Genomic DNA, 24,377 nt, shown 5'->3' with positions numbered 1-24,377 from the left:
TCTTTATAATCAATAATTCGTGCAGTCGCCGACAGATGGTTCTGGATAGTTTATGTCATTCTGTGATCACGTGTTGAAAACATTTGAAATATACATAAATTTAAATATAGAATGTAATTTAATTATTAGATGGTTTTAGATGATTATATGATTCAACGTGAGATAGCGTTACGATATCGTTTTATAATGGATTGACCGTATATTGATTAAATGATCAGATAGTATTAACCTCAAAAGAAGGGTTAAATGTTTTTATACAACAGGAAGGTGCATTTATGTAAAAGAATTATTTCTTTTGTAAAATGTCACACCGCCTGAATAACAAACAAAAATTAAAGTCACTTTTACAAGTGACTGCCACTGCAACTATGTTTTATGGTGGCTTTTGCATTTACCAGGGCGATGAGAAGTTTTATAACAGATTTATCATGCCGCTTGCAAGGTTTGTAAATCCTGAAGTTGCACACAATACAGCAGTGAAGATCTTGAAATGGGGTCTTTTATCTGCAAAAGATACAAATGATCCTGCTTCCTTAACTGTTGATGTTTGGGGCATGAAATTTAAGAATCCGTTAGGAATGGCAGCTGGTTTTGACAAACAAGGAGAAGCGATAGAGGGTTTGCACAAAATAGGATTTAGCTTTGTAGAAATAGGTAAATACTATTCATATGTTATTAACGATTCGCAATTGATCTATATTATATTGAAATTTTTATTAAAAGGATCAGTTACACCAAAACCACAGGCTGGCAACTTAAGACCAAGAGTATTCAGGTTGTCAGAAGACAATGCAGTTGTCAACCGATATGGTTTCAATAGCGAAGGTCATGAAGTGGTTTGGGAACGCTTGCAAAGACTGAAGAAGAATCAGAATTTTGATGGTATTGTTGGAGTTAATTTAGGTAAAAATAAAACATCGGACAACGCTGCACAAGATTATATAGATGGAATAAAGAAATTCGCAGATGTGGCAGATTACTTTGTAATTAACATATCTAGTCCTAATACTCCTGGATTAAGAACGTTGCAGAATAAAAAAGAGTTGGAAGACTTGTTAATAAAAATAAACAATGTCAGACAATCCATACAATGCAAACAACCATTGCTGTTGAAGTTGGCTCCAGATTTATCTGATTCTGAGAAACAGGATATCGCGGATGTAATACTTCAACAATCATCGAGTGTGGATGGCTTGATATTGTGTAATACAACAGTTACACGAAATAATTTAGTGAGTCCCCTTAAAGAAGAAACTGGAGGGCTTAGTGGAGCTCCTTTGGCTGACATGTCTACAGCAATGATTTCGGATATGTACAAACGAACGAAAGGTACCATTCCTATTATTGGAGTTGGTGGAATATTTACTGGAGAGGATGCTTATAACAAGATCAAAGCTGGCGCTTCTTTGGTACAAGTCTATACGTCGTTTACGTATCGAGGGCCACCAATTATTGGAAAAATTAAACGAGAATTGGATGATATACTCAAAAAAGATGGTCTACAGTCTATTAAAGATGCAATTGGAAAAGATGCGAATGGTAGATGAATAGTTTAACTTTGTAACTTGTTAGTTTTGTAATGTTAGATTAGTATATTAAAAATATGTATATTTTATGCAAACAATATTATTTTTTTAATGTTTAATTGTTACAGTTCCTATTTTGAAAATCATGTATATCCTGATACATGATATTGACAATAAAACAACATCTATGATACACGGCATGCTATCTTTTTTCATCGCTTCTTTGTGTAACATTTATTTAAGTAACTGAGTTATACAAACATTTTCATTTTAATTTATGTTTTTTGTACAATTATTTAGTACATCTATTTAAAAGCATTAAAATACGTCTGTTGTACCTGATACGTTACAACTAATATATTTTGTTTTGCGACCTGTGTTCAGGTCTTACGTATGCTATGATTAATACTCACTGGTAATGTCTTCTTTGCATGACATATTTATGATTAAAAAATGTCGAGCCACTTGGAAATAGTTTTTCATTCGAACATTTTAATATTCGTGTACTTTAAAATCGGAATAAATAATGATAAAATGATTAAATTATTACAGTAACTACGAATATTGTTCTAATATACATCTTTTTACTCACAGTTACTCCTTAAAATCAATGTTTAGTACCATTGTTTCTAACGATTCGCTCTAACTTTGCTACACGATCACAATTAATATAAACATAAGTCGTGTAGCTCTAAATTAATGAAATCTACGCGAGCATAACCACTAAGCTAGAAGCAACGGAAGATCGATAAAGAATAGATCGTTGTCAGGTTGATCGGCAATCCTTATACGTATTACATTTTCAGGTACACAGTTAAGATAACATACGAGATGTCTCGATATTAAACGTTAATGTAAACCAAGATTTCCTCCCAGGCCCTGTTCTTTCCTCCACTGGGCTAATCGGATAGCATACCAAGCCTAGAAGAAATATTAAATCTTTAGCCATGATTTTTCTTGTTTAACAATATTATCAAAACACAATAGAGCTTCTTATATCTAAATTACTAGAGAGAAAGATGTCCAAATGATAGAATTTTTTTTATATTGAAATTTATTTATTAATTAATTAGAGACAAAGAAAATTATTTATCTGCTTCAATATTTAAGAATTATCGTAGAAAAAGCCCTGTTAATAACAAATATTCTACATAGTAAGTTTCAATAATAAAGTTTCAATATGTATCAGAATACTCGTATAAAGAAATTCTACTGTATTCTTTCTTTTCTTTTCTTTTTCTGTTTGATTTTAATGTTACTTCAACATCAAAGATTATTAAACCTATTACTAGGGGATCACGGATTTTTATATAAATATATGCATGTATGGACTTTCTACTTATTAAAGATTACAGTAAGTTTTTTCTTATAGGTGTATCTTATATTTTTGCATGTTATATGCATTTTGCACATTTTTGCATCTTCAAATTTTGCATAAATACGTAAAAATCCGCAGTCTAGTCATTAGTTTATATATCACAATTTTTGGTGTAGTTTGCATGTGAATAGAAATTATGTGAGATTTATCAAGTTTTCCTCTGAACCTCTATTGTATTTCTTTCTTAGAAGGAATAAAGAACTGTAAGAACCTCAACGTCGGATTCTGAGAGTCCAGTTTCGGCTGCCAAAAGGACGATATCCGCCGCATGAGGTGCCCTGGGCCATCTATTGAACTGTTCTTGGAGGACAGCTTCTTGATCCGCTGTCAGACGGATCACTCGAGCATCGGATGCTCTGCTGGGATATTGTGGCGAAGCTGATCTTAACATCTTGCCTGTAAAGAAAAAAAGTCGTCCATTCGCAAGCGTTTAAACACAAGGCTGTCGAGGTAAGGCTGTTAAGAGAAAAATTGTGACAATTATCGCGACAAAAGACGCGTGAATCAGCGCGACGCATCGTGAATATATTTGTAGGTCTTGAATATTCCCTTTTATGGTGAAGAGAACACACGCGCTGATACACCTTAAACTATTAATCAAATAAAGTAATTTTATCCGCATCCTAATGAATCTGTATAAATATTCTCAGTTCTTTCGATAACTGACCTTTCAATTAATAATATGATATATAAATTTGTTCCTCGGTTTAAAAGAGAACCGACCACTGGGTAAATCGATTTTCGTTACATAACTGCGTCTCGCATTATCATTAATTCGCCAGTTATATTACGAAGGTGTGGTAATCGTAATAGTTGTATAATAACACTGGTATTACATAAACATGCGTCTGTTGTTTTGTATCTGTCACGCTATTATGGTGCAAGAACACGCGAATCGCTTAACGCGCATTAATTCCATATTAGCCTGTTTTAACAAGGCGACCTTTAAGCAGAAACTACTATAATAAACGCTAGAACCAGAGTGGTGAAAATGACCAATTTCTCGCGTTTCCTATATTATCTCTAATTATTACGCCAGAAATTTAAAGAATAGCGCGATTTACGGGTTAAGAAAAATGTAACGACGCTTAAGAAGATAGAAAATCCACAAATAAAAGAGCTACATACATATGTATTATGTCCAAGAACTTGACCAACTGGTGTGACAAGTTAATTCTTTTTTGGTTGACAGACTAAAAAGCTTAAAAAGTCGACGGAACAACATAGTCTCTGGCTAAATTCAGAGAAATCTTGTTACCACGAGATTTAACAGCTGCGAAGTCCACGTGTTGGGGAGTAAAACGAGCAACGAGAATAGCGTGACATTGACCCAACGTCAGGGACTCCGTGCTTTTGGATACATTTCAAAACCAGATTACATAGGAACGAGAATAACTACTGTTTCTTCTCTGACGACGTTTTAATCGCTTTTTGTTGTATCTTTCCTCGTAATATTCCTTCTGGGAGACTTTGCGAATTCTTTGATGATAAGTTCCATGCAAACGAGCGATATTTTTACGCGCGTATCGTAGTATTAGCGAATAGAGGGTAACAGAGTCGCAAATGTAGCGAACAAAATAACGCTCGTCGCTAGATATGTGACAATCGTGTAGATATAAGTAAATAAATAAATATATCTATATGTAATATATACAAACATTATTCAACCACAATTTTTATCATCTGCTGTTTAATAAGACACACAAACTCTACCCACGTCCATCTAAGTACGAAAGAAGCTTCGAAGAAATGTGATATTTGACAGCACAAGAATCACTGTGAAACTAATCAATATTAATTGATTGTCGAAAGTCCCAAGCAACTTTACATCGACGATAAATAAGAAGGAAGTAATAAAGGAAACATCTCTTAAAGTTCCTAAATGACATAAGTTTTCTTCAACCAATCCAGACGTAGCGAGGCAACAGTCTACCTGGTAATTAACATCTGTTGCACATAATATGCTCATTATAACAATGTAAATATTATACGTATCTATGATTACCCAATTGCAGGCTACTCTAATATAATATTTGACAAGCCTATGTAATAATGATAAATGATAAGTATGTAATTCATCTATTTTGGGAATATAATTAAAAAAGGTAGAACCTCGGTACTACCAGGTAAGTGCTCTTACCTATCAAGTATTACAGAAATTACAATGTGCATTCTTTGTAATTTTGCACTTTCCAGTTTCTTATGAATGCATAAAAATCCGCAATCTACTAATAACTCTCAGAAGTGGCTGCGATTATAAATAAATAAGATAAAATGAAAAAAGAAGAACTCGTTTACATTGGACAAAAATGTTTGACCACTTACTGGGCTCGCTGAATCTCACTCTGTGCGTCGATTTCTTAGCATCGTCGTGGTCCGGATAAACCGTGTGTTTCTCGCACAAATAGCACTTCCTTTCGTAAAAGTAAGACTGAAGCGACTTAGGTACGCTCATCTTCGCGAATGGATGTCGTCCTAACCGATAGAAGATCAAACGTCCCTGCGCACGGTTCTCGCGCGACTGATTTCTACCTCCTTTTGTCGCAACTGATTTTGCTCGCGTAGCGATATAAAAATGTTAATCAATGCGTACACGTAGGAAAGGAATAACCTTGATAGGATGCACGAACCTAACGGAAGCCTCGACAAAGTTCCTTGCCAAAATATTTAATTATACGATTCTGCTTCCGGTTCTGGTTCTGAATCACTGGTCCATTAAGCTGTAAAGCATTTGGCCGCTTGTTCGCGCCATGTAATTGATAAAACATCTCGTTATTCTATATTTAAATCGCCATTTTGCCACGGTAGCACAACAGCTCGAAATAGGTAGAGAATCATTTTCCATGTCACACTTTGATTTTTATATACGTTGCTTGAATGTGTACATTTTTCTAATGACTGTTTCAGGTTTCTATTTTCCAACTATGAAGAACATAAACCCGCCAAGAAAAGAAATTCCTCGTAAATCGACAAAAGTTTTTGCAACTTCGATATAAAGACAGTAAATATACAACTAACTTATCAACCTCTTTTATGACATTTACTGTACAAAAGCTAAAATTTAATTTTTATATTAGCAATGCAAAAAATCTGTAGAATAAAGAGATAATTATTTTTTAAATCATTTGTTCGTAACTTATTCAGTGAAGTTTCGTGCTCGTTCGATTTCAAATGCCGAATCATTATTTCGTAATGCTCTACATAATACAATTTTATTTGACGGATTCCAAATATTTCAACGTACCTATCTTGAAAAATGAAGAGATTCTTGACAGAACATTTTAATTAAGGATGACAGTATTGGATTCCTGCGTAATTCTGTTTGTTCGATTGACGCAATAAAACTGTTTATACTAGCAACTCGCTAATTGTTTCGAACAGTGTACCTAGATACACAGAATGTATCACTATCGTTTGTCACGTGTAAGTGTTACAGGTCGAACACTGCTAAAGTCAGGCCTCAAATGTACTTTCTCTTTTAGATTAGGCGATCCTGTTCTCCAAAGAGAGTAAGTCGAGGATCCGCGATCCGCACAGGCTGATAAGCAACCGGAGAGACAATTTCGCGTTTAAAAGGCGTGCCGTGACATTTCTGTAACGCGTATTTGTCGTTTCATGGTGCGTAGGTGGCGAGTAAATGCCTTGAGCTGTATGTTTATGGAGCAGCTCTTTGGAATGTTAAACTTGACCCACAGATTGGATAGCATGCCAAGTAAACAGGCACGGACGAAGCAATCGAGGACAGTTTCCGATTGAAAAGGCGATCTTAAAATCAGAAGCGTCTATTCATCGATCTGTAACGTGTTTGTGGTTTTGGCGGGCGTCACGCGTGATTCGAAAACGCGTTTTACGTGTCGAAGAAAAAGGCTGCTGTTCGTTCGAGAAAGCGTGAAATGGAAATTAGCTGTGATAGGATCACCCATTTACGGTGATACATGAAAGTATCTGAACGTTTGCCGTAGAATATTTTTATAAACGTGGTAAAACTTTGTTTATAATGAATTCTTTTCCGTCGAACGAAATTTTAATCAACGAATCGAATCCGCTTATAGTCGTCCATCTTATTTCAAACTTTACCAATACGATCACGACAGTCGTGTCATTACATAGTATTAATAAAATGTTTGAATGTTTTGTGCAATGCAGATAATATATTTATAGAAGGTTTCTATATCTGTTCAAATATCTTTACGAGTCTCTTTAGTTACAAATCAGTGTACAGTGGACTGTTTTCAATGTCCGCGTATAATTCACGGAATTTTTCAGGAGTGCAGTAAACAGGCAAGTCTTCTTCGGAAAACTGTAGCAGATCTAGCAAATTTTCCTCTATTTCCTGCTGATACACCGAGCCAGCGAATCTCGATTGGATGGTCTGACGATCGTCGTCTTGTATCTAAGAAGATTACGCGACATTTGACACGATCCGAAACGAAAAATCAAACTTTTTATCTCATAAATAGACTGCGTATCCTTCTGTCATTATGCGAAAAAAGGTATTAGAGGGGCGTGGTGAAATGAAATGATTAATCTAAATGATACTTTCACTTTAACTTTCAATTTGCTGGAACTTATATAGTATGAAAGATAAGGAAAGACATGACCTTCTACGTCGATATACAAATTATACAAAAATACTGATTTGCATAAAAATCCGCAGGCTGCTTATAAATTCTTGACTCACCGCATTCCAGTTGGATTGTACTAGTGCACGCACGCAATCGTCAACTAATGATTGTCCAGGAATTGCCTATCGCGAGAAAAATTTATTCGTCGTTCGTTTCTCGAATGGATTATTTTCAATGTTCGTTTCTCTTACCGTTTTCGACAAGAGCGTAGCACGGTTCTCCACTCGAAGACACTCGAATCTATCGTAGAAGATCGCCATGGCCCATGGTTCCCGGAAGTACGCGTAAAAGTCCGAGATCAACGACTTCTATATCACGGTGACAGATATAATTATTTTCTAGATCTTTCATTCTCGGTTTTACGTCATAGAAAAGCGAAAAACGATTTACTTCGAAACGTGTTTTAAGCTCGTTCAGTAAGCTCTCGTGCTTTCCGTATAACGCGACCATATGACGCACTTCGAAATCCTAAAATATTGGCGGATTATTACGCATACTCTGAAATCATTAAAAAAGCAAAGTGATATATCTCTCTACCTTCTTGTTGAAACACGTTACTGTTTCTATCATGTCAAACCGATTCAGTTGTATGCGGAAGTAGCCAATTTCTGATGTACACGAGCCTGTTATCAGCACTTGACCCTAAATACGATCGCTTAAACGAATTTCCTCGCGGAACGTAGCGAAACCACAATGAAAACTCACGTAAACGTTGTAATGAATCGTAGGTTTGCGTAACATGGATTTTCCAGACTTGCCGACGTGAAGGTAGCGATAACCACCGGGTAAAGTACAGGCCACGATTTTCGGTGATCGAAACACGACTATCGGCTGATCTTCCTTGCTTTTCAACTGCACGACCGATGTCTCGCTGCCTCGATGTTCATTTTCGATGACCGATCGAAGAATCTTCGCTAGCTATCAGATATTAATGAACTTTGTGAAGCTAAAAGACTCGCAGATTTAAAAATTTCAATCATCTTGCGGAATTGAATTAATATTATTAGCAAAATTGTGCAAATCACAAGTTACAAATTATCAGTGTTAAACCTTTACATCCGGAAGTAATTTGACGTTTCTATCCATCAATTTGGTTATTAAGAAATTATGAAGAAAAAGTTACAGTTACCTGCATATTTGTCTGTTTTGAAATATTAACTTTCATTAGAACTCGTAAGATCATAAAAGAAAAGTTTATAGCCAATAAACCGCAATATTTATGAATCGTGCAAGGACGTTTTGGTCTACTAACTTTCTCGCCGATCTCTATACTATTAAAGTATATATGTTGCCAGGCTTCGAGGTAGAATCTTCTACAATACTTAGTTATGCTACCAGCCGCAAAGATCGATGGATCGTTTGTCCTTAATTCCGTGTCTATGACCAGCTGGCCGTCGAACATGAGTCCAGACCTACAGATCGCTGAAAAGGATCGAACGCATTGGTGAATCATAGTTAGCGGTCGTGAACAGAATTATGAACTTCGTTGACGTAGAAATTTGGCAATCACCCAAAAATATCCTCATGTTGATGGTCTTCTCGCGAAAATTTAGAAAGGCGTCGCAGTCCAACGTTCTGGTTTTACCTCTCAGCCGGATAACGATCGCTTCTATCATTTTTCCTTGTGGCAAACTTTTTACGTGCCAATCGATCAATTCCCAACCCACGAGCACCTCGATATTATTCTTCGAAATCGACTTCATCACTTCTGCGTACACCTTCGATAGCCACATGTTTCTTTATATATTAAGCAATATGTTTTTCAAATTTCTATATAAAAGAACTAAGTTACATCGAGATTCTAAAAATGCTTGGTTTAAAAGATATTCTGATATTAATTAAAGATCAACATTCTTTTCGTAATAGAATAAGGCTGTTGGTATCAGTAAACGTATAAATATTGTATATCAGCAACAGAATAGTTGCTCAGTGTTGTACAGTGCAGTCGAAGAGTGTCGTTGGAACGATTAAAGAAAGACAAATCTAATTCGCGTGCTTTTTGTACTTCGCAATCGTCGAAGAAGATATTTTCGTAGGATGTACACTTTTGCAATGGCGGTTGGATCAGTGTGATCCAAGAACCCTTAACTCCAAATTCGAGCAATCCTTGAAGGGCGCAATAACAATCGATGTTGTGTCCATAAAAAATAATCTTCCCTAGAAAAATGTCGTGTATTAATGTTTGATTTCTTCTTTCGTAAAATCTGATCGAACGACTAACTTTCGCGTTCCAATTTATTCGTCAACTCTTCGATCTTCTCTAAACAGATAGCCGCTTCTGTATCGTCATTGAGCGTCAAACAGTTCCAAGGTGTTTCGTGCTGCAAAAATTCTCTAGGCAGGGGAAAAATAATTGTTGATATTCGTTCTAATTTCTAGAGCTTTATCTTCTTGGTTTACCCTTTTTTCTGCTCGTCCAATTCATCTTGAAATTGAGGACGCTGATACTGCATTCCACAGGTTAAGATGAGATAATCGTATGTAATGTTTCCTTGATTCATCACAGTTACGTATTTCTCTTTCCTGTTAGGCATAATACAATCGGCCACGGGAATATTTGTGTCATTATAGAAAACATTTGAAGAAATTTCATTAACACTGTAATGTAGATAGTGAATGTTTATGAAAGTTTATATTTTCATGAAGATAATTAGAAAAGTGGAATCTAGGTAGAAAACTTTTTTTGCTTATTAGATACTATAACGAGTGTTATACTCGACATTTTATATACGTTTGCGTATTATAATACGTGCATTCTGTACATATTTGCACCTTCCAATTTCCCATAAACGCATCTCTACGATGTTTTTATTTCCTCTCTGTTTTTCCATACCTTTGAATCGACGTCACTGTTCCATATACAATACTAATTCGATAACGTGCCCCAATCAGCCGACGATACCTCGGACAATATCGGCCTTTGAAGGGTAGCAAATGCGCGCACGTTTCGTCTTCGTCCTCGAAAGGTAAGCCGTGTGGCGATATCAGAGTGATATTCGTGAATCGTATGAAGCTTTGTCTAAATTTAAGAAAACAGAGTTTGTCGTTCACCTTTAGAGTTCCTTCAGTTTTTAATTCAGTTTTACCCAAAAATAAGATGTTCTAAGAATGCAACGGCACAATCCGAGGCGCCCACCACAACCACCCTCGAATCGATGATCGGTTTTGGTATCAATGCGATCCTTGGTGACGTCATGAAAAGCGAAAAACGTTCAGTTCGTTTCATAGGCTCGTCAGTTTCCTCGAAACCATGATACTTGTATTCGATTCTTCGACGAGGCCTCACGGGAGCCATAGTGTTCAAGCATATCGTCAGAGGATGCGTACGAGTCTAAAATAGCAGTACGTCTCAGGATGAACTACAGGGTAAGTCAGGAAGGTGGTTACGCGTTGTATCTCATGTCGTGCTGACACTTTTTGATTTACAGGAAACATGTGAATTGGAAGCAGGTGAAACAGAATGGCCTGCAAGATCTCCAGATTGTGCATCGATTGTGCATCAATCTGTAGCCTTTTTAAGTATTTAAAGAACAAGGTCTAGCCTAGAAAGCCAGAAATTGCAAAGAAATATAATTCAGCAAGAATTTTATACTATTTTTATAACTATGTTCCATAGTACGATGATGAATTTTTCAGGCTGATGTCAGTTATGTAAGGATCAACACCGAGAGCAGTTTCAACCAATAAAATAAATGTGGCAAATACCTTCGTATATTTGCAATACTTAGGAAAGCAAATGATACTATTCTATTCCTGGTAAGTCAAATAATATCAACAAGCCACGAAACTAAACGCGTATCCTCTTTCCGACTCTGTATTTGTTGCCCACCCGAAAGTCTTAGAAAAGTTACTACATTTGCTCTAAAATTGGACGAGATCATGGCTGAATAACGTTGTAATAATTCATTTAACTTGACACTCTGTCGATACTGTTAAAATATGAAATTAATATTAAGAAATACATGCAATTTAAAATTCATGAGCTATAATAAAAGTTTGACCAAAATTTTATTAAAAGTAGGACGTGTCCTAAGACTTTCGAGGGGAAATGTAATTTTATCGTCGAATTTTACCAATGCACTTAACGCTGTTTCTGTAAGTCGATAATAAAGAACGATCATGCCACTAAAACGAGCGATCTCGCAGAAGAAGAAGGGCAGATGAATGGAGAAAACTGGCATCAGTATGAAATGTAGAATACGTCCATAAGCATCGCCAGGTATATTTTTCTCTGCGATGTAATCTTCTATGTGATAACGTCGTCTAATATACGTGACTTCTTTCTCGACACTAATGAAATTTATATCGTTGTTGATGTTCATCGAGATGTAAAAAATTTTCTAAAAAGCAGTCAACATCCTTCTAAGCTCACCAAAGTATTGCTACACCGACTATCCTGTCCTTCCATTGACAGACATAACACTGCATCTCTGACGGTTGTTTGTCCATCGCGATGTCAAAGTCTATTAAAACTTGTTCCGCTTTTGGAATATTCTGTAGAAGTTCTTGTATGTCGTCTCTATCGGAAAGCTTAGCTTCTCGAAGCTTTATGTGACCCAGAAGAGCAGTACGATGCATTACGTATAGCGTCATCGGATAATCCTTGTTGCACTTCAGTGGCACACGCTGGATCGTTTAAAAAAGCGTCAAGATATTGCTAATTTTTGTTAAGTTAATTCATTCGAGAATTGGCGTTGAGTCGCGAGATAAAATTTAACAATACGCTGAATTTTAGTAACTTTTGTATTAAAAACAGTTCATCATATGATAACTGTTATTTGGTTTTTATATTATTAGCAACAATAATATAGTTGTTCTATATCTTCTATTACATTTATTCATTGCTCCTATTAAATATAACTCCCATGACTTCTTTATATTTCTTTTGTCCGGATAACGTTAGGATAACTTCAAGAATAATTTCTTGAAATATGTTAGTCTCGAATGTGTCAATAAGAAGTGTAATATACCACAAAATGTTGGAGGAGAGGAAAATAAGGATGAGAGAAAGGCAGAAGGATCACGCAATAATCCAAGTCGGGAAAACACTCGAACGCGGCCTCCATGAAGTTCCTACTCCAGCGACGTTTTATTTCATCTTTCATCGCGAAAATTTCCAAAACGAATGCGTTAACATCGCCGTGATAAACAGGCTGCAAAGGGACATCGATCTTGTCAAATACTGGGTCTCCGAAAGATTCACCGAAGGTAACGATAGATCTTCCTTTGTTGCAAAAAAATGTCGCAATTGATTTTGTTCCTCTTAAATAAAAATCGAACAAGAAGTCGAAATTCGTTGGGAACTCACGTGGTATCGTAAATAATGAGTCTGTGAACGCGTTGGTTATCAATTTTGATCGATAATACGTGTCGAAGTAATCGGCTATCGATTGCAGATCACTGCCGAAGGTCATTATCGATGAATCGAACAGTTTTCTCGTAGGTGGTATCAGTTTCGCCGCTTCATCGTTGGAAGCTACAGAAATTCTAGAGTCTGTGTCCTCGAAGCTTTCCATGCTCTCTTCCGGTGAAAGTCCCTCGGAGAATCTAATGCGGTGTGAATATGTCTGACATAAATGCATCTGGCAGATAAATCTACTCAAGACAAATAGATTTCAAGTTCTCATTTAGAGATGTTGGAAAGTTGTATTTCTTTCCTATCGCGTTTCTAAATTTCAAAATAACGATTGCTATATGTATACGCTATTACGTTTACAAGCATACGCAAGCCAAGTGAAAGTAATTACGTTGAACTAAAGTACAAATTAATGAATTAATCGTTAGAATTAAAAGCAGTATTTACTACCTTGGTATGCAATTAAACTATAAATTTTAATCAAGTGGCAATAATATATTTTCTAATTCAGACGACGCAACGTGTGCGTCGATATCAATGAGAAGGACTTCTCAAAAATTATTATTCTCCAGAATTAGTCGTCAGAAAGAATAAGTTACAAATTCGATATATCCCACAACGAAGTATAATAAAAAATACTAACTCTTCCGTTGATTCCTCGAGAGACTTTCTCCAAAATATAGAGAAGAACGTCTTGCTGGCAGGCTGCATGCTTTGTCGGAGAAATTTGTCGTTTTCATGGATCTTTCTAAGACCATTGTACGGTCGCAGTTCGAAATTCTGATTGAGCGTATCTACATCTACGTTGCTATTGAGAAACATTACGCCAGTAGCAAAACCATCGTCATCCTCGGAAACGATCAGTCGTCGACAGTTGTCAGGATTGCGAATCATCTCGCTGACGTAAAATTCTCCATAAAATTCTTTTACGAGGCTCGACTCCGCGTCGATGATCGCTACTATGTCGTCGTTATCCTCTTCTCTATTACGTGGGAAAGAAAATGTTTCTATTTAGTGCGCTATTACGATGAGTCAGAGGTTACAGTGCTTCTTGAACTCGTTCATTTCTAATTGTTTGTCTACATGCCATCGCGGAAATTCTATGTAAACAAACTGATCAATATACAGGGTGATCCTAAACTTGTGGTACATTCAGGAAGCAAGCGATTTGTTACGCGAAAGTAAGTCAAAAATATAAAATAAAATTTGTTCACGTGGTACTCCAATCTGAAAAATATTTTTCATTTTAATTGTAGTATTCGGGCTCCAATTGTAACCTGAATTTAAGACCGTGTATTTTCAACCTACTTTTGTACGAGGGATCAGCTCCTTCCTAACTATAGCACAATATCGGAATCACCATGTATAAATAGAAAAAACGATTCAGAAAGTCGCGTGAAACGCAACTCACACAGCACGTCGAATCTTGAGCCTGGGATTTTTTAGATGACGTTCGGTTATGTAGATTGACTGCACGGACGGCTTGTCGGCACAGTATTGCGGGATCCTGATCATCTGCTGTTCGAACACGTCTGCAGCAGCTGGAAAATTAAAACCACCGGTGGTTTTGAGCCGCGTCTACCGAAAGATCCATCTTTGGACTCACGTATAATAATCTGAGGAGGAACCACGAGAATCACGTGCTGCAAACACGACGTGATATCGAAGAGTCCTGTCAGTAGGTCTGCGAAGAAGTTGCCAGTATATCGTTTGTCCCAGACGAGGATATGTATAAACATCGCGTTTCCTTCTGTCACATCTTCGATCCTTTATCAAACGAATCGTAGATAAGAGGAGCATTTTACTTTCTCTTTTTAATATTCGCGTTAAACGAACAATGATCAGTGCTGCATTTAACGGGTTAATGAAATTTGTGTTCGACAGAAATAGTTTCCATTACTTATACAATCTGTACAACCAAGTCAGCCAATCATCTGGAGTCACCGACGGCACGTTCGGATAATTGCAAAGGCATATGCCTGAAACGATTTCACACTTTTCGTTACACTGCACCATCGATAGACAACTCGCCTCGCTGCAAACGAACGTTTCCTGTTATCATGCTGCGAAATTGTCAGACGATTGTCTAGTTAATTGAATACAAGATGCGTTCGAGGTCCACGTCTCCAAAAATTTCATACGTCTCCGGACGTATGAGTTGCTCGAGATTAGGCAGATCGGCGTGCTCCATTAGTCTGACACCGAAAATCTTTGTCGCTGCATCCAGACTTTTCCTTCCGCGGAAATATACCTCTGGATCGCCCAGCCATATACTCAACATTTTTCTTCTTTCATAACCGTGCTAGTCTCAGCGAAGCGAAATTTATCGCTGGACTTTCGATACCCGATCGAACTACAGAATACTATAGTAAATGTTGCGTGACTGATTTCAGGGTTGAAACGATCACTTGCACTTATATGAGTATGTACTAATCGCCGCTGGTGCAACTGCCAATAATTGAGGAAAAAACCGATCGACTGAAATCATTGGATGACAGATAATCGTGGGAAAAGTGAAACTCTCTCTCTATATGCGCCCATCGAGGCGACCGACTTTAATGCTCGCAAAAAAGGTAATAACGAAACTCCTCGAACGATTTAAACGGTGGGGCAAAGTAATTGCTTCGCGTTCTCTTCGCTGTTCCCTTCTTACTCCGTTTTCTTCTCGAGTATTAAGCTCCATCCACAACAGCGTCAGCCTGTTTCAAAGCGGAAATAACGAAGCGGGAACGTTGCAGACTACACCTTTAAAAGTATCGAAGAAACTTAGGAAAAAGTATCGAAAGATTTGCGCGCTGTTAGTTGACAATTTCAACGATAGAATTTCTTTCTTCTTGCGGTTTGCCGCAAGACACATCGCGGAAGCTATTTACGTTGCACTTGGTGCTGGCACGTGCGCGCTCCACGATGCAATCGACAATAACAGACACGATCGTTACGGTATGCTGCATCGGTGCACTTTTTTTCGTTGGCCTTCGCCGCCGTTCCGCCATATCAAAGTCTTCCCTTGCGTCTCTCGCTTTTTAGGCTTCAAAGTAATCGTATCGAATCGATTTATTTTGCTACCGGCTATTTATTTTTTCTTATCGCTTCGATGGAAAGCAATCGATTCAAGACTTTACCAAGGACTTGCTGCATTTACGAATACCTGGCTAACGACGTGGCGTCATGCAACTTCGTGTCACGATACGCAGCGCGAAAACGCGCACCTGGCTCCAATGTTTTGGCAGTAAAGCTGTTCCTCTTTTAAAGAACCTACTTTCGGCTCCGATGTCTATAATTCGTTCACAGATACTCTGTATTCGAATTACGAGAATTCATCAAATATATCCTATATTCGACTGTTCTACCTCTACTGACTGCGAACGTTCGTTCAAAGCAGTTAAGAGTAATTGCACCTAACTCGAACGGATGAAATTGTAGACGAAAAGCACGAGCGTATGTGCGCATAACAATCTGTTATCGTTACCAGAGGAAAAGGCTTCTTCCGCTGACTTGAACAACGTTGCTGACAGAAACCTCTTCTCCGTAAGTTTCTAATTAGCTCTTGGGAGATCCGCCGACTGATTACAGGCCGTGAGATCGTCCCGTTGCCGAAGAAGAGGCGGCTCGCAGTCGCCCCGTCGTGTACAGAGAACGAGCTTTTATTAATAACTGCAAGAAACGCGGAAGCACAAGCCAAGGATCGTGACTTTTTGTTCAACCAAACTGATATTATGTCTTTCACTTTCCTATCAGTCTCCAGTTCCTCTGATATATAACCAAGAAACTCTTAGAAAGATACTTCGACGCATAGCTAAATCATCGGAGACGATGTTTATTCTGTTTGAGAAGTAACGCGCAATATGGACCATTGAACGCGCAACGGTTCGTAACGGGTTACGTCAGACCAACCACCGTACGAATTTCCCACTTGCGAAACGCGACTCGTAGCTGCTTTACTTTTACTTCGCCAATGTTCCCACAATTCTTCGCGGTTAGCCAGCAAACTCTCGAAGCGAAGCAAATGTTGCATTTCTGCTGCGATAAAAATGGGATCGAAGTTGTTTCGCTGGTGCGACAGGTACGAGGATGCTCCGTGTCATTGTCGTTAGAATATCTCGCGAATTTTCATTCGAAAGATTTTGGGAATGACGTGATTAGTCGTTCTCTAACGATACCTTGCACAAACGCAGCACATGTTGCGTCATTAGTCGGCTTATCTATACTCAGGTATCATAAGTTAATTAACGCGTTCGATAGACTATACTAGAAGGTATTGGGTCGATGCGAATTTCATTTGCGGAGTACGTTGAAAACTGCGCTGCACTCTGATTCTCTTTTTAACAAGTTTTATAGCGATGTGAAATAAATTTTTCACTGTACATGCTAGAAACGATATCTAAAAGAACTTTGGCTGATATTAGATGTGAAAGCAAAATAGGACAGCAGATAAACAGTTATTTAAACACTTCTATACGATTATATATTAGTTAAAATCCTTCAACATATCTTACTAAAAATTCCTTAAATAAATTTTCGAATAACGGATGGTTTAGTGGCGAATAGTCACTAAATTGCTCGCACAATATTTCTCGCCACAACATGTTGAAAAAAAGATATCACCAACGCTGAAGAAACGAATAATGTAGAACACGCTACATGATCTCGATATGAAGCTTCATCGATTATATACACGCACCGGTATGAATTTGTAAGCTTAACGAGAAATTATTCTAACTTACCCGTTGCTCGTCTACTGTTGATTCGTTGTATCACTTCAGAACGTGCCAGGGAATGAGTAACACCCTCACTCAGCGACGGTGCGCACCAGACTGAGATCAAGTAGCGGACTTTCGGAGATCAAGCAACGGTCTGCAACTGCAACGTGAAAAAGTTGAGGAGAAGAGTGGGGAACATAGGTTGGGAAAGTAAGTAAATACTTGCCACTAACTCCAGTCGTAATCGAAAACAGGAAGTAAAGGAAAATTCTCTTCGATTTAACATCTTGCTTTCCTCTCCTGCCTTTATCTTACTTGTTTCATTTTTATCGTTCGTTTCTTCAAAATGTTCTTACATCTGATCGTCGATGTCATCGGTATCATCGCCATAAATTACAAAAGTTAGATATTCTGTATACGAAGTGTTTTGATGCTTGTTTCATCTGCGATTAAGTTAGGAGCTTATCCAGCACAATCATAGGAAATCTGAAATTGGCAGGATCGGTAGCTACATATGATAACGCGACCTTCGCCTAGTTACATCATTTGCATTAGAATCGCTCTAATTTTACGAACGCACGGAGAATACTTTACAAGGTGAACCGTCGCAAAGCGACGATATAAACGATATACACATCAACGGGGCATTGAAGGGACGATGACGCTTTAAAAATATAACATTTATTAGACATATTCTGATCTTACAAACAAAACTTCATATGATCATTATTAAATCGTATAGGAAGTAAATAATGCTTTGTTGCAATAAATTAAAAAACTTATAATTTCTTTCGCCGTTATCTTACTATCACAGAGGCTTGTGAATTTCAATCGAAACGACAGAGAAAATAATTAAAATGGAAAGAAAAAAAGACTCCCTGCTTCCTTCACCAAAGTGATTGTTCTTTTTCGGAAGAAGTAAAATGCGCGCGTTTAAAATAGAAAATCACATATTATATATAACTGTTACATGTAAATTTCATACCGAAACTAATTTCTCCGATTAATACGGTTCTACAAAGAATAGAGTTGTATTGTTTTCCTCTATCGACTTCGAAAAATGTTAAGAATCGTTAATCTCGTAATCCCATCATCTTGAAACCATAAGAAATAGGTTGAGTAGCGATTCTTGTACGTTTAACTTATATCTGGAATCTCGCGTACTTATATATATATGTATATATATATATCACTGTAGATATAGATACATATATATTTATTCTACGCACATATGTATATATCGACGTATTTGTCAATATATATCAACACATGTATACATACGTGTAAATATACATATGTGTGTATATATATATATGTATATCTACAAGGATTTTTCGATGATCGTGTTATCATCTCCCATTCGACAACAGAGCCGTGAAGTAAAGTATTTTGCATACTGAATAAAATACATGGTAATTCGGTTGGATCGTACCTAGGAACGTTTATTCTAATGGACAAGCGATACGAGCTTTTTAATTTGAATCAACGGAATCTGTCGATGGTCGTCGTAAAGTAGTAGAATCTTATAAAATGGAAGAGTAAGCAGAACAAGTGTACGGAAGCTTGAACATAGCTTATGCTAAAAAAAGTATAAAAGCAAGTTGCCTACGCGCGAATATTCGTCATTCTAAATTAGCAGGGTTTGGGACCGTAAGAAATATCTTTATAAGCTAAACGTAAACGATAACGAATCAGAGCTCGCAAAATAATATAGTTTAGAGCTCTTTTCGCGGTAAAATTTTTTATTATCTCCGACAAATTGTATCTTTGTCGAGAAACGTTTAAAGTACCTCGTACGAGAGTTTTGCAATTTGAGCGACTTTCAAGAAACGAAATTTTTTTAGGCAAGATTTTTCAGAGATCGATATCACGATTTTAAATTTGAGATTCATAACAGTTTATCAGCATACGTTAGAGCTATGCGTCTTTTCACCTGTCTTCATTTACTTCGAAGAAGTCTTCAGCGTTCGCTTCCGCCTCTTCATCACCAGCGATTACCTCGTTATCTTTATCGTTCTGCGAGTTCTCGATTTTGTACAATACATCGTGGCAAAGTGGACAGCGGTCCTGGACGTACAGCCACTTTCGTAAACAGACACTGTGGAAGTAGTGATTGCAGCGCGTGATCTTGGCACTTTGCATTTCCTGATAGCAAATAGCACACACATCATCTAACACTCGAAGTTGTTCCGCCTTTGCTTCCGGAAGGGAATTAATCTTATTAACAGCTGATCGACGCTTCATGAACACACTCCATCCGGCTTTCGCCTCACACCATATATTAAAGTAGGCATGAATGCATATCATGACGGCACGAATTGCTCCACCAGATTCAAACACCAAAATCCAAAAGCCGTTGAAGAATAGGACAATACCGAATGCGAATTCGATGGTGTTACCGAAAGATCGTATTATATATACGCAGTCGTCGAGTTGCTCCCAGAACACGCTACGGTAAGCATCGATCAGGAAGAGGGAATAGATCGCAAGTGAAACCAACACTTTTACTATTACTTCGATACTAAACACCGATACTGCCAGTAACCAAGTGCTTACGGTATAGTGCGACCAAAGGAATACCAGCAATGATACTGGAAACAGTATTAAAAATACACAAACTGCCAGAGCGCGGATGTGTCGATGAAGCGCTGGATTATGCGAGGCGCTGAGCGACATCAACAACGGATTGACGATGTTGTGCACGAAATGTAGAACCGCCGTAAACAATAAACAAAAATTACGGCACAGTCTGACCAAACGTTTCTCTCTGTCCAAACTCGTTAGTCCAGTTTGCAGGGCCAGAACGTAAAATAAAATCGCGGATACGGTACCGATACTCTTCTCCTCTTCGTCTTCTGTAAGTAGCACCCATTGAAAGAAACAACCGATGTAATCACAAATAAACGAAATTATGCTAGTCATTCCTAAGACTGCCGTCAAAGTCTCGCAGCCATTGACTAATAAACTTCTAAGCATTATGTAGTAGGTGAACGTCTCTTCGCCATAATGATTTCCAAGGATTTGAAACATTTGTCCTCCCACGCGTAACATCCAAAACATGCGTAGCACACACGGAATGTTCAATCGAATCCATTCGGTTTCGACGAGCGCGGACAGTCCATAGTTGCTTATGAAATTACGCGCATATTGATAACCCATATAAATTGTGTTCATCATGGTGACGCCGTTAAACCAAATGGTAAATTTACATACAGCTAACGGAAGAAGTGTTGCGAACACTGGTAGATGATGGAGCACTTGCGTCTGAAAGAATATGTACGTATATTCGATAACGTGCGTACAAATGTAAAAATGGAATATTTATGTTTTATGATACCTGAATATAAACTATGAGAAATATAATGTAACATATTATTACATAAATTGTAAGAAATTTATTGTTAATCAAAGTACTCTGTACATACGCATATGCAAAAAATCTATTTTCAAAATGTTAAAACATGCGATTGTTTTAAATCCAAGTACGTCAAAATACATTAACGATTTAAATTAAATCGAAATACATTAGATTCAACTTACCGGGAGCGGACAAATGCCCAAAATCGACGGTGCCATAAAACTCAGTACAAGAAATTTTTGCAGAGCTGGGTGTTTTGGTGCAAGATGAATATAACAAAAAATACTAGCTAATAAGCATTGTAATACATAATTCTGGATTATCAGGAAGCCTGGTCCTTCATTTAAAACGTATTTCAAGTTAAGATACAAAATATCATCAAGTATGCTAGTTGTTGATTCATGTGTGCTCACATATGTAATGATAGCTTTCATTGTACTAATATTTGACCAATAGGATATAAATATTGCTCCTACTGATATTAAATATAAGTATACAATGATAAGATGTTTTGTCCATAACATAAATATACATATTGCAGTAATATATCCTGAAAAGTAAATATTTGACAGTCAACCACTGATTTTTATTTTATTTTGATTCTAGTAAAAATGTAAATAATCATTAGTTCTGTTTGTATTGATTTATGAATACTTTATCAATTGTATAAAGTTTGCTCCTTTTTACAAATGCAATGACCCACAAGAATTAACCTTGCTACTTTGAATATCGATATGTCATTTTAACACTCCTAATAATCTACATTGCTTTAAGTTTATCTACCAAAAACACTACTTTTCAACTATATTCTGACTAATAGGAAACTGCAATCAATTTCTGACTAATAGGAAACTGCAATCAATTTCTGACTAATAAACAACTATAAAATCAGGAAATGTTACACAAATGAAATGCATAACATCGAAGAGAGTCTATAATCTATATAACATAGTAAGTCTAGTTTAACTAATTTTACAAATACTTTGCTTTCATCTTAAATACTTTACTTTGTTTTAACAAATACACATACAGAAAAATATATTAAAATTACTAATAATTAAATATAGAAATCATATGTAGTGTAAATATCTTACCTAAACAGCAGCATAGAAATTTTAGTGCAATTATTAAATGCATTTTGTAAGCAAAGTATTCAAAACCAAATGAATCTATAAACGAAACAGGTATTATCGAATCCATAATGCTGTCTGATACTTTTGCTATTTTAAAACCATTTTCACTACTATGTAGCACAATATTGTCGTTAGATAATCCAAGTCCAATTCTAAGTAGTTCATCTATAATAAATAAAGGTGGAACTCTAATTATAGCATCCACAAAGGTGTGCAACTTCTCTCGTATAGATGTATCCATTGTTTCTCAAGTTTTTGCTTTTGTAATACAGATTTCAAAGATGATATTTTGTTCTTAGGATGTGCAAAACCAATTTTCCCAATGCAATTCTATTTAATTTAGTTGGCTCAATACCTAAATTCAAAATGTCAAAATGTTAAAAATAAATTAATATGTTTTGGTGTGTTCAATAAGCAATTAACACTAAATTACACGTAAGCTTACCTCCAGAATTGTAAAGTTTGTAGTTATCATATTCTCGAAACACACTTGTCTTAGCGAATAACTGGAATAATTTTTGTCATCAAAAATCGACGAAGCCGAGATAGTTCAAGTATTGTGAATTATAATTTGCCAGTAATCAACGAAGGAAAATAACGAAGGAATGATTTAGATACCGAAGATGTAGCAGAAATTCAAACTTTTATAGAATCAATGTATCGAACTCGATCCTGTTTTAATATCATATAACGGAGGTTAAATAATAAAAAATTTGTCGGCTATTCTTTTTCCAAAATTGTTGGTTATAAAATGAAACTAAATCGTTTTGCAGATATTACAAATAGGATTTTACCATCGTGCGAGAATATCGTAACAGCAGGCAAACATACGCAAATTTTCGGTTTTCGAATTTCTGTCAAAGATGTTTTTCTTCCTACTCACTTCTACCCGTAATTCTTAATTTTTGCTGTTCACCCGCGTCGACAACAACCAAAATACGTGAATCTGACAGCGACGGGATTTAAGCTAAACTACGTTTTTAAAATACGCGTAATTTTCCTCAACATAAAACGCTGTCGCATATACTTTAAAGGTTACAGAGAAACATGCACAAAGAATTTGAACGATTTGATCAGATGGCGCTATATTGCTTTTTCTATATACGTATGTATATACTGTATGTATGTTTACGTTTAATGTGGTCTGAAAATACGTTATAAATTTATTATTATCGTGTGTCATTAAATATACGTATCGCGAATGTTTGGCTTCAGTAATTAAAGACACATCATCATACAGATATATGTTATACTGTCAACACCTTAAAATAATAAAAAGTATAATCATTGAAAGATTTATAAAATGAAGTCATAACATTTCTTAGAAAATTATAATCATTTCAAATTCATTATTGCGCGTAATATTATATTATTCCCAAGATAAGCTATGAAGTAAAGTAAACGATACGTGCAAGACTATAGCGTTCATTCAAAAGTTAATCTACCAAATCACGTGCTATATATCATCCCATAAATTGCGTCGCTCTTTGGCACTTACATGTCTATGCACAGCGCTATGTTATTGCTACTGCTTAGTCTTTCTGCTACTTCTTCAACTGTTAAACAAAATTTTGTTCCAAGTAGTTAGTACTCAATCGAATCTTGATTTATCGGAAAGATCAAAAACTTCATTTTGAAGTTTGGAAACCTAGATTAAAACATGTTCTCCATATACGACAAAAATATCGCTAACGGCATCTTTAACTGTATTACCTTTTTTAAATTCATACAGCATGCAATGCAAAAATAAATTTTATTAACATTCATTATCTTTGATTTCTTCAAAAATAGAAACAAGATACGGACGTTATAAAGTTCAATAAAAAACGACATGATTTAGGGAACTTGATGGAAACGACAGCGACTTAATATACAAGTTACATGCATTAGAAAAAAAAGTATATATATATATATATATATTTTTATAATTGTAGATTCAATATTGATAATTTTATTATGCAAATTCATAATTTTATTGTTAATAGTATCATGTACTCTTTATCATTCGCTCGCAAGAATAGAAGATACTAACTTTAATGATGCTTCAATGATAATGAAAGAAGGGGAGGAGCAGGAATGAAGAGATTAAAATCAAATTTCAATTGATTCTGGAAGCATACTGATCTCGGATGAAAATAATGGGAAAACATTTCTAGCAACATCGAATATATTTCTCTCAGGCATTATATACTGTCTCACCATGTAAAACTCATCCTTCCTGAAAAAGAAAAAAGAAAAAAGAATACAATAAGAACATCGCGAGAAAATACTAGACTTAAAAGAAAGTTTAAAAATTTATAC

The 24,377-nt window shown here is 36.3% G+C and overlaps 4 protein-coding genes across 6 annotated transcripts; 1 reads left to right on the top strand and 3 right to left on the bottom strand.

Annotated features, from left to right (window-relative positions):
- The first annotated feature begins 37 nt into the window (after positions 1-37).
- Dhod (dihydroorotate dehydrogenase 2) lies at positions 38-3,226 on the top strand. Its single transcript, XM_033350137.2, has 3 exons — positions 38-654; positions 724-1,539; positions 3,093-3,226. The coding sequence occupies exons 1-3, from the start codon at positions 303-305 to the stop codon at positions 3,131-3,133; spliced, it is 1,209 nt and encodes a 402-aa protein (XP_033206028.2). The 5' UTR covers positions 38-302; the 3' UTR covers positions 3,134-3,226.
- LOC117166293 (uncharacterized) lies at positions 1,611-5,364 on the bottom strand. The gene is made up of 3 exons (XM_033350144.2): positions 5,230-5,364; positions 3,116-3,300; positions 1,611-2,447 (listed from the first exon to the last, which is right to left on the bottom strand). Exons 1-3 carry the CDS (start codon positions 5,357-5,359, stop codon positions 2,376-2,378), a joined length of 387 nt encoding a protein of 128 aa, XP_033206035.1. The 5' UTR covers positions 5,360-5,364; the 3' UTR covers positions 1,611-2,375.
- A 634-nt stretch (positions 5,365-5,998) lies between these two features.
- On the bottom strand, positions 5,999-17,603 carry LOC117166379 (cilia- and flagella-associated protein 61). Its single transcript, XM_076625082.1, is given in 21 exon segments — positions 5,999-7,297; positions 7,586-7,651; positions 7,721-7,837; positions 7,920-7,997; positions 8,067-8,447; positions 8,782-8,951; positions 9,040-9,266; positions 9,322-9,339; positions 9,416-9,686; positions 9,751-9,863; positions 9,930-10,127; positions 10,363-10,548; positions 10,616-10,860; positions 11,603-11,819; positions 11,902-12,155; positions 12,500-13,076; positions 13,529-13,867; positions 14,297-14,426; positions 14,492-14,652; positions 14,786-14,920; positions 14,988-17,603. Coding segments are annotated over 21 exon segments (4,251 nt in total). The 5' UTR covers positions 15,167-17,603; the 3' UTR covers positions 5,999-7,108.
- A 647-nt stretch (positions 17,604-18,250) lies between these two features.
- On the bottom strand, positions 18,251-23,163 carry Trc8 (TRC8 ring finger protein). 3 transcript variants are annotated; one of them, XM_033350121.2, is made up of 5 exons: positions 22,871-23,163; positions 22,522-22,748; positions 22,038-22,431; positions 21,126-21,493; positions 18,251-20,849 (listed from the first exon to the last, which is right to left on the bottom strand). In XM_033350121.2, the coding sequence occupies exons 3-5, from the start codon at positions 22,315-22,317 to the stop codon at positions 19,515-19,517; spliced, it is 1,983 nt and encodes a 660-aa protein (XP_033206012.1). In that variant the 5' UTR covers positions 22,318-22,431; positions 22,522-22,748; positions 22,871-23,163; the 3' UTR covers positions 18,251-19,514. The 3 variants fall into 3 exon arrangements, with proteins under 3 accessions (XP_033206012.1, XP_033206013.1, XP_076480853.1); XM_033350122.2 differs by having other exon boundaries at positions 22,522-22,582; XM_076624738.1 differs by having other exon boundaries at positions 22,522-23,163.
- Positions 23,164-24,377: the final 1,214 nt, after the last annotated feature.

The sequence above is a fragment of the Bombus vancouverensis genome, chromosome 15 (assembly GCF_051014615.1).
Source record: "Bombus vancouverensis nearcticus chromosome 15, iyBomVanc1_principal, whole genome shotgun sequence".
In the NCBI taxonomy this organism is placed as follows: domain Eukaryota; kingdom Metazoa; phylum Arthropoda; class Insecta; order Hymenoptera; family Apidae; genus Bombus; species Bombus vancouverensis.
The sequence above is the reverse complement of the archived record's forward strand: the minus strand, read 5'-3'. Positions and strand labels throughout refer to the sequence as shown.

Coding starts and splice junctions, on each gene's coding strand:
- Dhod (XM_033350137.2), top strand. CDS start 303: ATGTCACACCGCCTGAATAACAAACAAAAATTAAAGTCACTTTTACAA. Junction 655..723: donor ATTTAGCTTTGTAGAAATAG/GTAAATACTATT, acceptor TTTTATTAAAAG/GATCAGTTACACCAAAACCA. Junction 1,540..3,092: donor AATTGGAAAAGATGCGAATG/GTAGATGAATAG, acceptor TTTCTTTCTTAG/AAGGAATAAAGAACTGTAAG.
- LOC117166293 (XM_033350144.2), bottom strand. CDS start 5,359: ATGAGCGTACCTAAGTCGCTTCAGTCTTACTTTTACGAAAGGAAGTGC. Junction 3,301..5,229: donor AGTGAGATTCAGCGAGCCCA/GTAAGTGGTCAA, acceptor TTTTCTTTACAG/GCAAGATGTTAAGATCAGCT. Junction 2,448..3,115: donor TCTCAGAATCCGACGTTGAG/GTTCTTACAGTT, acceptor TATTTCTTCTAG/GCTTGGTATGCTATCCGATT.
- Trc8 (XM_076624738.1), bottom strand. CDS start 22,317: ATGGATACATCTATACGAGAGAAGTTGCACACCTTTGTGGATGCTATA. Junction 21,494..22,037: donor ATTTCTATGCTGCTGTTTAG/GTAAGATATTTA, acceptor TTTACTTTTCAG/GATATATTACTGCAATATGT. Junction 20,850..21,125: donor TGGGCATTTGTCCGCTCCCG/GTAAGTTGAATC, acceptor ATATTCTTTCAG/ACGCAAGTGCTCCATCATCT.